The sequence below is a fragment of the Gopherus flavomarginatus genome, chromosome 1, assembly GCF_025201925.1.
Source record: "Gopherus flavomarginatus isolate rGopFla2 chromosome 1, rGopFla2.mat.asm, whole genome shotgun sequence".
Classification (NCBI taxonomy): Eukaryota; Metazoa; Chordata; order Testudines; family Testudinidae; genus Gopherus; species Gopherus flavomarginatus.
Genome location: NC_066617.1, coordinates 159,550,437 through 159,564,872, shown reverse-complemented (window position 1 = coordinate 159,564,872; position 14,436 = coordinate 159,550,437). Strand labels below are relative to the sequence as shown.

Genomic DNA, 14,436 nt, shown 5'->3' with positions numbered 1-14,436 from the left:
ATGCTTCTCCATACATGGTGAAGGACAGCAGGATGTAGCCCTTGTGTAGGCAAAACTCCCACCATTTGTTTCAGTCTGTGTTTTATCCGTGTAAGGATTTCGTGAACTGGCCTATACACTTCAACAGCCTGACCACTTTCAGATGCTCAGATACTATGGTGGTGAGCCTCTCCTAAAACCCTGGGCAGGCAAAGTTAAAACCTAAGCTGGTGTCTAGGATTTACCATATCAGATGAGATTGTTGTACTCTCTTTAGTAGTTGTTATTCCCACTCTGTCTGTGGCTAATGCTAGAGATGAATCCCTTCACATAAATTTCCTCAACAAACTTGTAGTTCTGGAAATGGGTAGGGGAAAGGGAAGGAATGATGTGATCAATTTATTCCTTGAAATGTGAAGTTTGCGGTTTAACATTAATATCTTAATGGAGAAGAGAGAGGCAGCCTCAACTGGCTTCACTCTCACTAGATACATGCAAATTAAAATTCATGGCTAAGTGTCATGTCTCTAGACGTGGATATTCATGTAGAGAGACCTGAGATACTTAAAATCAGTGAGCCTGAATCTCGCAGTAGGCCCTGAACAGAATGAGAAATCAGGGTCTGGGGAAATACATATATTATGTGTGGTACTCCATATAAAAATAAATGGCCAGATTTTCTCATGGCAGAAAGGAACTGGAAACTGCCAACTCTGTCCAAGTGAAAATTCCCTTTATGTGGTGGAGCTTTCTTGCTTCTGCATCCCCTCCCACCTGACTCAGGCAAAGGGGTCTATCAGGAAGGCAGGGCACGTTGAGGGTATTCTGACTATCTGGCCTTTGGAAGTCCATTGATAGCTGGTGTAGACTAGCAGCCCCTAGCCTACTCCAGGATAGGCTCAGACCAGTGCAGATCTGCCTGAGGAGGTGTCATAGGCTCCCTCACATGGGTGGTTGTGATCAGGTGAGGATATGGGGAGCACTCCATCCTGTTGTGTCCTACAGAAACTTGGCACTGTAGAGAATCTGAACAAACTATCTTAAATTTGAGACTTCATCAGACTTAAACACGTGTCAGCTTTCTGTAAATATGGGAACAAATGTTGAATTGGGGGAAAAACTTGCTTGTTTTGGGAGTTCCCCCCCGCACATTTGTAAATAAGGTTTGTCTTTTTGTTGGGGGAGAAAGTTATGAGATTGTTTGTTTTATCACCAATATATACGTTGTGCCTTTATGCCTGGCCATAGTCTAATGTTGTTGTGTTTAATTTTTCTTATCTTGATTTAGAATTTTTTCACAATTGAAAGTGAGTGAAAGACATAAAACAAACAAAAAAATCAATTAACAGTTGCATTAAATTTTCAAAATGAACTTGCCTGGCTTCTCAATTTGCCTGAAACTGTACATTCAAGTTTCTGGAGTTCCATTTTAGGCAACTCACAGTTTTGCTTCTCCAAACTTGGTTTTGCATTCGCCATCTACTCAATTTGTGCACACAGATCAGCGTTTGTTTAAAAATTTCATAGCCAAGAGTTTGAATGCATGAATTTAGCAGGCACTTGTTTAAAATTCCTTCCAAAACCTGCGGATCCAGAGGTATCGATAAGATTGGTTCCAAGCATATCTGAAATCTTCTGTTCCAGTCTTTATGTATCATTAAGGCTACATTTTAGTCAAATATTTTTAGTAAGTCATGGACAGGTCACGGGCAGTAAACAAAAATTCACGGCCCGTGACCTGTCCATGACTTTTACTATATACCCTTAACTAAAACTTGAGCGGGGGTGCTGTAAGTGCTCGGTGGTGATGTGGGGCTGTGCTGCAGGTGCTCGGGTGGGGGGCCGCACTGCGGGTGCTCAGGGAGTGGCCCTGGCCCTTTCACTGGTGCGGAGAATGGGAGGGGGGAGAGAGGGAGTGTGCATGCCAATGCGTGGACGAGCTGGGGGGACCATTTGTAAACCCCTTTGTAATAGATGCATAAACAATATTCCTAACTTCAGATACCAAAATGATAATGCATACAAATATTATAATCATATTCAGTAAATCATAATCTTTTCAATATCTCACATGACCTATCTTGCATAAAATACATCATGGTTATGCCACAATTATATCATCATACTATCCGTATGAAGAATATGGGGTGTAGCGTCACAATACCTACCTCACAGGGTGGCTGAAAATTAAATGCTTGAATATATAAAATGCCGTATATTGGTCCTGCTTTCCTTAACCATCTCTGCTCTTAATTTCCAGAAATCTGTGCAGTGGTCTCTTCCATACATCGTGTTTGGAGTGACTGGCCTGTTGTCGGGGCTCCTGAGCTTGTTATTACCAGAAACACTAAACAGCCCTTTGCTAGAGACGATATCGGACCTGCAGGTGTGCTCATACTGGAGACTGGGGGATGAAGCTATGTCATTGCAAGCACTAGGTGGCTCCCGGGTACATCACTTTTCTTAATATTTCTCTACCTTTTGTAGTGCATTGATTACAGCTGTCAACTTTAGGAGTGCCAAACTAGATGGTGCTTAGTCTGTGGATGACAGGCCCCAAGGGGACATACGGGATAGTTCAGTGATCTTACCATCATATTTGAAATACTTTCTGCAAGTGCGGGCTCAGATCCTAGCTAGGTCAATTCATCCCTTCAAGCTATACTTGGTGAGAAAGTTACAACTTTTTCTTTTAGGATAACGGACCCTAACACAGTAATCTCTGCCTCTGTCACCTCTAGGCTGGATTGCTGCAGCATGGGTCGTGTAAGGCTGATCTGTAAGACCTTTGAAAAAGGCACAGAATGCAGCAGCTTGTTTGTGAGGGAGGGTTGTGCCTGTATTATGTAATCTGTGCAGGTATCTACTTTGTTTTTGGATGCAATTTAAGATATTGGTTCTAACATATAAAGCCTTAAATTGGTTAGAACCTGGTTAACTCTGATGTCTGCCTCATGCCTGACATAGTAGCTGAGATTAGTTGAGGTGCATGATCTAACCGCTCTCAGGCTTAATAATGAGGAGACTTGGAGGCAGGTATTTTCAGTGAGGTTTACTTTACGGCTGAGTTTGCTTCCCTCTGTTTGTTCATCAGATTTTGTTGACCTTCCAGTCATGTCTTGAGGTGTGAGAGTTCTTCCATCTATTTTTTCTCCTGGGGAGGGAGAAATAAATGAGAGTGGAAAGAGTGATTAAGTTTGGGGAGGGATATTAGGGTTTTGAACCCTGGTCCAAAACCTATAAGTATTGTAGGGTTTATAAAGATTATAGATTGACTTGGAGCGCTAGAAGGGTACGTCTTGTCACATTAAACAAAATGAAAAAATATCCACAGTCTTTAGGAACACACTTCCCCTGATATACATCTGAGATGAATTTGGATAAAACAAAAGGAGCCAGTTTCATGTCTGTAGTGGTGCTGTCTACTTCAGTGAAGTTACACCCAGGATGGCCTCTGATGCATTATACATTTTTTAAGACAATCACAGATAAAACATATGAAAAATTTAAAGCTGTTAAACATTAACCCTGTCTGATAAAGGTGATAGAAAGGCCTAGTGGAGCTACCAGAAGACTTATAACAAGCATTAGGATTTCTGGATGGCTAATTCAGAGTTTCTCTTGTGGAATCAAGTGTCATTTCTGACCACCTTCAACACAGCATACATTGTCTCTCCAAAGTGGAGTATGTCCCTCTAACTGCACTCAGGAATATGACATTCACCTTGGACAATGTCCAGTTACAGCCCAGCTATTCGGGAATGATTTTGGGAATGCAAAAAGCAGTGTAGCATGATTTCCCTAATATCTCTTCATTGACAGCTGTTATTACTCAAATTGTTCAGAATTCCTCTGAATTTCTCCCTTTGCCGTTAACACATTGTTCTGCTGGATACCCACTGATGCCTCATGTACATTTAAGTTTTGCCAACATAGCTATGTCATAGAATCATAGATTTTATTAGTGGAGTGATGTTTTTTTTGACTTAACTGTGTTAGCAAAAGCCCTAGTGTTGCATTATCAACATAGCGTTATACCCCAGTTATACCATCAAAGCCATTTTGCTGGAATAGCTTTTTTTCACCCTCCTGGTATAGATGCAGTTTATACCGACTCTTTTGCTGGTATAAACTGCATCTATACTAGGAGGATTTGCTGGTACAACTATATTGGCAAACTCCTTAATTATAGACAAGGACGGGTGTAGCCGCCTTATATGATCCGTAAGAGCTGAAATGTTTGGATAATCTCCGAAGATTTGTGGAGAAAAACTGACTGTGTCCAATGTTTAGTCTGGATTGGGCAAAGTAAGAAGACTTGTGTGATTCTATGCCAATACATGTTAATGTTTCCCCTCTTCTCTGGGAGCAGTTGCTTTGTGGGCTTATAGGTCTGTAAGTTACATACACTGAATGTGATAATTCTCCATGCTAAGGAAGACCCATAAATCATTGTGATATTATAAAACTGTAATGCACGGGTTGGTGGCTGCCTTCTATCCCAGAGGGCTTTGTTGTAGGGGTGCTTTGTTTATTGGGTTTGAAAGCACTTTAGAACCTATGAAAGTCAGATATTGCAAGCTGAACAGGATTGGGATGGGTCAGTTGCTTTCCCTGGATTGCTCATCCAAGTAAAGGATATTTTAGGAAGTGGTATTTGTGATTTTTCTCATAAACAATCTAGGGAAATGCAACGTAGATGGAGCTACTTTAAGGTGGGTGCATAACTGGTTGGAAAACTGTTCCCAGGGAGTAATTATCAGTGGTTCACAGTCAGGCTGGAAGGGCATAATGAGTACACGCACAGCCCTCTGCCCTGACCCCTGCACCCCCTCCACACACCCAGCCCCCTGCCCTGACGCTTGCACTGCCCCATGACCCCAGCCCTGACTCCAGCCCCCCCACACCCCATGCCCGGACTCGTGCACCCCCTCACTTGCCCTCTGCCCTGACTCCTGCACCCTCCTCTCACGCCCCCAGCCCCCTGCCCTGACTCTTGCACTCCCCACATCCGCACCCCCACCCTGAACACCAAATGGGAGCTCCTGCACCCCCCCCCCACACACACACACTCCCACCTGCACCCCTTGCACGAAATGGGAGCTGCCCAGGTAAGCAATCCACACCCAAACCTTCTGCCCCAACTCTGAGCCCCCTCCTTCATTCTAGCTCCTGGCCAGACCCTTCACCCCTAGCCCTGTGCTCAGTGCACTCCCACCCTCAGCTCAGTGCAGAGAGAGGGGAAGAGAATGGGCTCAAATGGAGGAGAATATAGGTACCTACTCTGTGGGCAGGGCCAGGACCCCAGACTGGCAGCGAGCTCAGCCCACTGTCTAGTCTGGGGTCCCAGCTGCCAGCCCCGCTCAGCCCACTGCCGGCCCCTTGCCAGCCGGGGTCCCAGCCACTGGTCTTACTCGGCCTGCTGCCAGCCTAGGTGAACGGAACCCCGGGCCAGCAGTGGACTGAGCGGGCCGGCGGCGTGAGTTCAGCATTTTAATTTAATTTTAAATGAAGCTTCTTAAACATTTTGAAAACCTTGTTTACTTTACATACGACAATAGTTTAGTTATATAATAGTCAGAGAGACCTTCTAAAAAACGTTAAAATGTATTACTGGCCCGCGAAACCTTAAATTGGAGTGAATAAATGAAGACTTGGCATAGCACTTCTGAAAGGTTGCTGACCCCTGTGTTAGAGGGTGCTTATTGCTGGAAGTGCTCTGTCTGAAAGAATGTTGTTCATCCAAACAAAATTTAAAATGTGTGTATTTTCACACTGGCACCACTCTTAAGCTTTTTGGGAGGGGAAACAATTCCCCTCTTATGTAATTAGTGCAAGTAAGGAAAATTCCTTTGCTTGGAGGATGAGAATGATCTTGCAGCCAAAGTATAGCATTGGGAGTAAGGAGATCTAGCTTCAGCTCTCATTTAGCAAATTATCTCTGCAGTTCCCTTCTCTGCCCCTAGATAGTCACCTGACTTGGATCGCAAGCCACAAACTTTTCAAGTAGTGAAAATAGCTTGCAGATATGTATGTTGCACACCCTTGTATTGTAGAATGCAAGAGTACAGAGTAGCCTTTTGTCGCACAGTTCCTCCCTTTCGAACAGTTTCAGCAACTGCAGAGCCTCTTTCCCTTTGTGTCAGGCACAATCATTTTTTTGCTGTTTTGTTTTTTCTATAAACTTTCTGGGCCCATGAGCCTCTTTTCACCTGTGTTTAGGCTTTTTATATTGTTGGCCAGTTTGAGCTTTGTTTGTTTATCTCCATGACAGGTAATCCTGGCAACTGGCCTTATTATTTTATTTTTTTAAGGTGAAGCTTGTGTAGGAAGATGTCCACTCGTGATAAATAAGGATGAAGACGCATTTGCCCCCAAACTCTGCTGCCTGAGCCTCTGCTTCTAGTACATCACAGAGGGACAGGGATACTACTACTGCTTTCTTAACTCAGAAAGCCTTGTGGATGGCTTGATCTGGCATTTTCAGTCAGTTCATTTGTCCTGCATCCAACCTCCTTAGTCTGCTAAAGGGAGCACAGGAGTTCATGTTGGATAAAAGCCCATCGTTTTCTAAGAGGGTTCCAAGAAGTCTGAATCTAAATGCCTCAGATTCAAGAGGAACTGACCTTGGGCAGGTCATTTAACTTCGCTGTACTTCAGTTTCCCCTATGTAAAATGGGCAAAATCCTCCCTACCTCTCAGTAGGGTTGTAATGCTTCCTGTCTGTAAAGAGAACTTTGAGATGCTCTGAAGGTGCTGTACAAGTACATTTTTTCAATGTTAACTGTTGAATGTGTTAACAATGTTTTCATTTCTTTTCCTAGTCTGCAGACAAAGATAGCTCTGCAGGGAGTGAAAGTGAAGATGAAGAATTCTATGATGCTGATGAAGAGACCCAAATGATCAAGTAACAAGAGGAAACTTTCCTTTTTATGCCTTTTTTTTAATTTGTCCAGCCAGGTCCACCCGTAAGAATAAAACTGGAACTGTCTGCGGGTGAATTTTAACAGGGCAAGTGCCTCTGCCTTTCCAGCGTTGGGAGATGAATTAGAGTACTATTCAGATGCATTACAATGGTTTGACTGATGAGCGCTGCTGACTTTTTTTCTTACTCATGAGAACCATTCAAATGTTTGTGGCTCAAAATTATGATTGCAGGCTAGGTTTGAGGCCAAAGATGGTGGGGAGGTATTTGATGTATTTCTGAAACTTGAACTTGAGAACTGACCCAGCTTGCAGACAGACTTCCGCTGCATGTGTTCACATTTTCCCTTCAAGGTGGGCTCATGTTGATTTTGAAGCAGCTGAAATCCATGAACTTGAAAGGTTTCAACTGGGTTTCTTCAGATGGATGACATCTAAAGAGTTAAACTGGACACAGAAGGTGCTACAGGCCAGTATGATGGGAACAAATTCCCAAAATCCTCTCAAGTTACCTACAGCACACTGGGAAGAATGAACTATGGATTCTCTACCAGTTCTGCATCCGCTCATTGGAGTGGAATTTCACACCTCAAGTGGTTAGGGAACACCAACAAAAGATAGCTGTACTCAGTGATGTTGTAGGGTGGATGGCTAGAGGAACCATCAGTTGGAGGGACCAGCTAATAGGAAAGGGCAGATGGTCTTAAATAAAACAGAAATCCCCATTATTGCTGATCTCTTCTCCCCCATCTGGCTCCTCTGCCTTGCCCCTCTCAAAACAACTTCCTTTTTTTCGTTTTATTTTGGTTCTTTCTCACACAGGTTTGTCATGACAGTCTATAAATCTCAGGATGGCTCTGTATTTCTGTTGCATATTCTGTTTGATTTTGTTCTTCTCATCTTTTCTCACTTTGCCATGTAAACTGAGGGACTTGTTTTTCCATGGTATATAGTGAGTGTCTTATAGGAGGTAATTTTACTTTGCTGGGTTTTGCATTATTGTGGCTATCCACGATTGTGGCTATGGAGAAAAATGAGATATTCAGTGGTACAGAGTACTGAAATTGCCTGTGTAGGCTGCTGCTAGTGTCTTGGGGATCATTGCAAGAGGATTCAAGTATTTATTTTATTTTTCTATATATAGATAAAGTTCTTTGGAAGTTTCTTGAGCCCACATTCAATTGATTACTTGACCTTGCAGAGGGAGAACTGTATTCTTTTGTTTACACTAAACTTTTTTTAAAGTATACTGAAATAGAAGGATATTGAGTGTTGAAGTTTTGCCAACTAATAGATGTGGCCTTTGGGTACGGATTCAATATTCCTAGTTAGTGTCGACTTTATCCTCCTAGTTCTGACAGTTGACTTCTATATAATTTTTTGATATTATGGGATCAAATTTCATATTAAAAGTGTAAAGGTACCTGGTTATTCTATTGGAAAATAATACAGGGATCAAATGATTGGGGAGAAAGGTGTTTATTGAACATATTCCAGAGTCAGAGCAAAAAACTCAGTTATTCCAGAAGGAGGCAGAAGATCAGATCTGAAACTTAGAACAGGCGCTCTAAACTTTGTCCAGTCAAGAGCTGCATAGGCAACTTTCTAGGAGCCTAAGAGTTGTAGCTCTGTTACTTAGGTGGGATGTCATCAGGGCTGGCTCCAGGCACCAGTGAAGGAAGCAGGTGCTTGGGGCGGCCAATACAAAGGGGCAGCACTCCATCCGGTATCGGGGCAGCACCTCCGGGAATTCAGCGGCGGGTCCCTCAGTCCCTCTCTTCCTCTTTGAGCTGCTGCTGAAGAGGAAGAGAGGGAGTGAAGGGCCCACTGCTGAAGAATGAAGTGGCACAATTGAGCTGCTGCTGACTGGCTTTTTCTTTTTCTCTTTTTTTTTTTTTTTTTTTTTTTTTTGCCGCTTAGGGCAGCAGAGAAGCTGGAGCCGGCCCTGAATGACATGCTGCCATCCTTGTCTGCAGTGCAGAGAGGAAGCCCACAAAGACTATATGTTCCCTAGCATGCAGTACTCCGTCTTGTTCTGAACAGATTGATACAGTGCTGTGAAAATGACGGCGAGCTGTAGTGTGGCTCAGTAGTCTCTGCAGGCAGCACTTCAATCTGGAAGGTAAAGAGGACTGCTGACTGCACTGTAGACATCAGCGGAACATATTTGACCATGCTTTGGTCTCACTTGGCTCTTGCACAGCTCTTGTGGATGTGATAGCAAAATTAATACAACTTTTAAAAACAAATCTGGATGTTTTCAGCCTTATTTATGCTGACTGAATGGAGTTCTTGGAGTTATAATTAAGTTTGTGTTTTGTGCTTTTTTTTTTTTCTAGTTTGACATTTGACGCTTTAAAATATGGGGATTATAAGGAACATGAGGGGGGAGTTTTTTTTCTTTTCATTAGGTTCTTGGTGATTTTTTTTCCTCAAAGGTGCTAAATGTGCAATAGCTCTTACCGAAGTTAATGCTGCAGTACCTAGGAACTGTATTGATGCTGTCACAAACCCTAGATTTCTTAAGGGATCAATCTCCACAGTGGAATCACTGCCTCTTTCTGGCTTTGAGAAGTGGAAATAGGAACTCCCTTGTGAGACTGACTAGCGCTCTTGGCCTTGTTGGGTATTTGGTTTTATCTACATTCTGGATTGCTAAAAGGATGTAGGATCGTGGTCAAAATTTGTGATGGTCCCTAATTTACAGTCAAATTTGCCTCCATTTCATACAAGCACTCTTGTACATATACTCACAAAACCAAGGATGAGGAAACTTTTATGTGAAATAAATTAATTGCACTTTTTTTGGAGACCCTTATACCCACAGAGGCTGCATTCCTTGGCAAGTATGGACAGCATACACTGTATCTAGGCAGACCAGTATTGCTAAGCAGAACTCTTCAGATTGACAATCCATGCTCTTCTGAACTCTGCAGCTCGTGCCTGTTTTAATTAGAGGCCCAAGTCACAATATTTATATGGCTGCCCTACCTTCAAGTATAATCTAATGGTTCAATGCTGGCCTGATTCTAATTCTTCCCACGTATGGGCAGCACATATTGGACATCTGCCCAGGGAAACTGTCTAGTATACACCAGTTCAAAAAGAAAAGTATCACTGTTAGTGACACTAAAATAGCACTGATGATCTGACAGATTTAATCCTTGCAATTCTTGATTGAAGTTTGACAAAATAAGCATGAGGAGAGCTTTTATTTCATTGTTGCTAAGTTAACTTTACATAAATGATCTGCACCGTTCAGAGTTCTTGGTCCTGTATAGACATAAGAATAAATCCAAGTTGTTAGCTCTTATCTATATTTCCTTGTTTTGTAGAAGTTGTTTTTCAGCCGTCTCTCTTTATGGGGCTCTACTGGAGAGAACTGAGACTTTCCCACAGCAGAGATCAGGCCAGCACTGCTTCCAGTGAGACCCATCTGCTTACCATTTCCCAAGTCTGTTGGCAGGGTGTGGCAGGGGATGTGCTCTAACTTCTAGACCATGTTGACTTGGTCAACATTTTTCTGTCTTGAATTTGCTTATGGAGGCTATGGCATTAGCTTCTCAGTTTATTTTAAAACTGTACTTGATTCATGCCAGTATTTCAATATTATGGGCCCAATTCTGGCTGGCAGCACATACGCCAAAAAATCTGTGGGCAACACCAGGATTGTATGATGGCAGTTAACATGTACATGCACACCTCCGGGTGGACCAGCTAAGTCTTTATGCACAGCTCTTCTTACGTTAATTCTTTCTAGTGCAGGACTATGCATGTAAATGTCTCAGTACTCTATTAATTCATTGTAGGGTATTAAAAAGTGGAGGAAAGGTTTTTAGGTGGAAAAATCTCTAATTATAGAAATCATATGGAAAGAGCTTATTTGATGTTGTGGTTCATTCACCTCTAACATTCAGTGCAGCATTCTTCATGACAATATAGTTGCCAGTGTCTACTCTGATCTGCTGTAACCCTCAAATGACCCATGTGATAGGACTATTCCAGTCTAATAGATGTGTTTAAAAGTTACCTTGAAAGTCAGCCTAAATTTACTTCAGTTTCATCTCCTCTCTCCTTCTGATAGCTTATTGAATCATCCTAAAATAGCTTTGATTGCAAACCTAGTGAAAAATATTAAGAAAATATAAATAGCGAATTGATTTTTGTTTACCTTTTTGATTCATTTGAAGTGTCCCTAGTGCTGGAGCTCTTTTAAGTGTAGTCCAAATCAGTTTGGACGGGTGCTATACATAAGTAATTCTATGAAATTGGTCTAAGCAGTTGCCAGATTTCTAAGCTGGAATGAAACAATGTCTAAAACTAGTTGTGTGTGTTCATTTGGCATTCTTTCACGTGACCAGCTAAGACTAGTATTTACAAGCATCTCTCCATGGATCTTTAGGACAGAAAAAGGGAAAACTACCTTTGTTTGTTCATGCCTTAGTGCTCTTTGCACTTTAATGACCATTGTTTCTGAAACCCTTCTCACTGCTGGCAGAGACAGTAATTAGCCAAAGAGATTAATATTAAAAAACAAAGTATAGAATTTGCATAATTTGAAACAATTGCCTGTCTCATATATCATACACAAGTCTGCGGGGTCTTATTTTAATTGTAAATATCAAAGCTCACTCTTGAAGATCAGGATAAACAAGATAAGACCACTTGCTAGAATATTTAAATTAACTCATCAGACTTTTAAGAAATGATAATTGAAGGCCACGTGGAGTTTATAGAATGAAGAAGGTGATAGAATTGGTATATTTGATTGAGAGCAGTGCTAAATATTAAATGTCTAGAAGAGAGTTCAGTTTTCTTTTGGAACACAGTTTAAAAAGCCTCCTCAAATGTTGGCTGGTAGCATGTATACCAGCAAAAATGCAAACAACTGAGGGAATGCACAGCAGGAGTTGGCTGCTTCCTGTCTTCAAAAGATGGTAAAGAGATTCTATATCTCCAGAAATGGAATGGGGCAAAGCCATGAGGTGGCATAATTCACCCTTTTATAACAGACTGTCTGGACCAATTACTGTTCCCTTTTTATATCTGCCCCATAGTTACAAATGGTACATAAGTCTCTAAAACAAAACATTACTGCTTCATAGCCAACTTTGTTACTGCTCGCATTGTTCATAGTCAATCAGGAGCCAGATAAAGTATGACAATAATACTAATCAGTAATTCTGATTCTAATTGGGATGGATTGTATTTACAGAAATACTGAACGGCTGTATTTGAACAGTACGGTATCCATGAAGCCTTCTAAATTCATGAAGTATTGCTCAGATTTTGCCTTCATTGGTTTTAAATAATCAATAAAAGTTGAAAGGCTGCTAAGTATTTAGCTGGGAAGAAGCCAACATCTGTGTATAATCTGAAAAGAGTAGAACTTTATGGAAACATTTGATATTGTCTACACAGATTAAAAATAGAATACCTTAGGGAAATGCTGCTAATCTATTTTCTTCACCTAGAATTTCAGGTGAGTCTCTAAATGGTCCATCTTTAATTCCAAGGAAAAGTGAAGTCAAAACCTTTTTTTCATGTTATTGCTGAAGATTGAATGAGATGCAGTCATTGTGCAGGTATAATTTTTGCTTTATGAAGAAAATTTTTGTTGCACTGCATACTTAATGGTAGCAGCTTTTCCTTCCTTGAGTTAGTAATGTTGGATTTTTTTAAGCTACCTCTTTAAATTAATCTTTATTTGGTACTGAATATTACATTCAAGAGATTTTAGGAAACTGTGAGGACAAAATACTTTTCATTGTCTTGTTTGTATGCTGCTGGTGATCCACTGATTAACTTGAAAGGGGGAAGGACTTATGGCTTTAATGTTTTTTACAGTGAATTTTGAATAGTGAATGTAAGTACAGAGGTTATTTTGGGGTGGGGTAGAGGGTAGTTTTAGAAGGGTTGAACAACCCTGCCTGTCATTGGTGATGCTCTGCTCTTCTGAAAACCAGGCCTTTACTGTTCTGAAACCCCTTTGTTGGGTAGAAGATTGTACTCTGGCACTGTCTTGTTTCTCCTTGCTCTTAGCCTTTCGCAAGCAGTTAATCGCATAGGACAAGCAAATGAAATTCCTGAATAGACGATCAAATTCTGCCCTCAGTTACCTTTACACAACCCCACTGATTTCAACTTCCGGCAGAATTTGGACATTACCCTGACAGAGAAGCAGCTAACTGGATGAACTTTGTTTTTTCAACATCATATAACCAAGTTCAGTGCCAGTATAACTCCCATTGACTTTGTGAAGTTGTATCTGCTTACACAAGAATGGAATTTGATACTACATTCAGAAGATCTTGCAGGCTGTGGGTTAAGCAAAAAGATATCTGGTGATGAGAGGGGTGGGTTTTTGCTTGGGCCATGTACCCAGGCAGAAGGTTTTAGATGTTTGTTTTATGCAGTGTGTGGGTATATATATTTTTTTTTTAATCCTTGATTTGGACTTCTTGAGCACTGCATGTAAAGGTCTTTCAGCATAAATATGTGGATTTATTGAATTTTGAAGATGTCCTTCTATGATTATCTTCTGATTGCCATTTCTAGTTCACAGCTATACGGTTAAAGCCTGGGGGTTGTGGGTGGTTTTTTTTTGTTTGTTTTTAACACCAAGAAGTCACCATTTGTTCAAGCCTAAAAACATTAGTTTCCCTGGTGTATGTCTCTTTTAGTGGTGGCATTCACTTACACAGTGTGACTAAGTGCTGGGTCCATCTCTTTTTACGGTGCGTTTGCCACAGATGACTAAACTGTTGTAACAAATGTAAAAATATTCAGAACAACTAATGCAGATTGTTATATTTAATGCAGATTGTTTGACCGGTAGCTGCTATAATTCACTGGAGCTCTGCAAGGTAAAACCAGCAAGTTGGTTCAAGTTTGGAACCTTTTGCAATGTGAGATTTTTAAAAAAGGACTCCATTAAAATTTTACAGATTTACACTCCCAAAATGGGGATGGGAAGTCTCGGTAATAACACTATTTAGCCAGCAATCAATATGGGATATGCTCTACATTCTGGGAGATGTTAGTTATTTCTGGGTGACCTTTTGAACATTTTTAAGACATTAATCTTTAAGATTTCATAGATATTTGTCTGCCGTGGCACAGTAACTTTTAGGTGATTTGTAAAAACTCTGAAACCACCTCTGACTCATACAGTTCATATAAATGTCTTTGTGGCTTATTTTGTGCCTTTTCTTTCCCTAATGCAAGCTCTCTCAATAAACACAAGCTGTTCCGGAACATTGCAAGTCTGTTTCATTGTACTGATTTTACTTGCCTGATGCCCTTTTTGGTTTTTGAAGGGTGAAAAGTGATCTCTTAATAGAACAGATAGTTATAACTGACTGTTCAGGAGGAAATTGACAAGGTGGAAAGCAGGTCATTTTGGAATGGCAATCCCACAAAACGCCTGGGAAGCTGGGACTGTCAGTACTAATCAATATATTCCACTATATCTATCACAAATCATTTCTAACAAAAACAAACTGGAGCAAGTGGAATGTGAGAATCAATTTA

At 41.1% G+C, this 14,436-nt stretch overlaps 1 protein-coding gene across 4 annotated transcripts in view; it reads left to right on the top strand.

Moving 5' to 3' along the window:
* Window positions 1–14,160, top strand: part of SLC22A15 (solute carrier family 22 member 15) — a 57,595-nt gene extending 43,435 nt beyond the window's left edge. For 2 of the 4 annotated variants that reach the window (XM_050958932.1, XM_050958912.1), the window contains 2 exons: window positions 2,240–2,365; window positions 6,804–14,160. In XM_050958932.1, coding sequence (XP_050814889.1) covers window positions 2,240–2,365; window positions 6,804–6,820 — 143 coding nt within the window. In that variant the 3' untranslated portion in view covers window positions 6,821–14,160. Of the gene's footprint in view, window positions 1–2,239; window positions 2,429–6,803 lie in introns of all 4 variants that reach the window. The other 2 variants (XM_050958903.1, XM_050958922.1) reach the window with 2 other exon arrangements.
* Window positions 14,161–14,436: the final 276 nt, after the last annotated feature.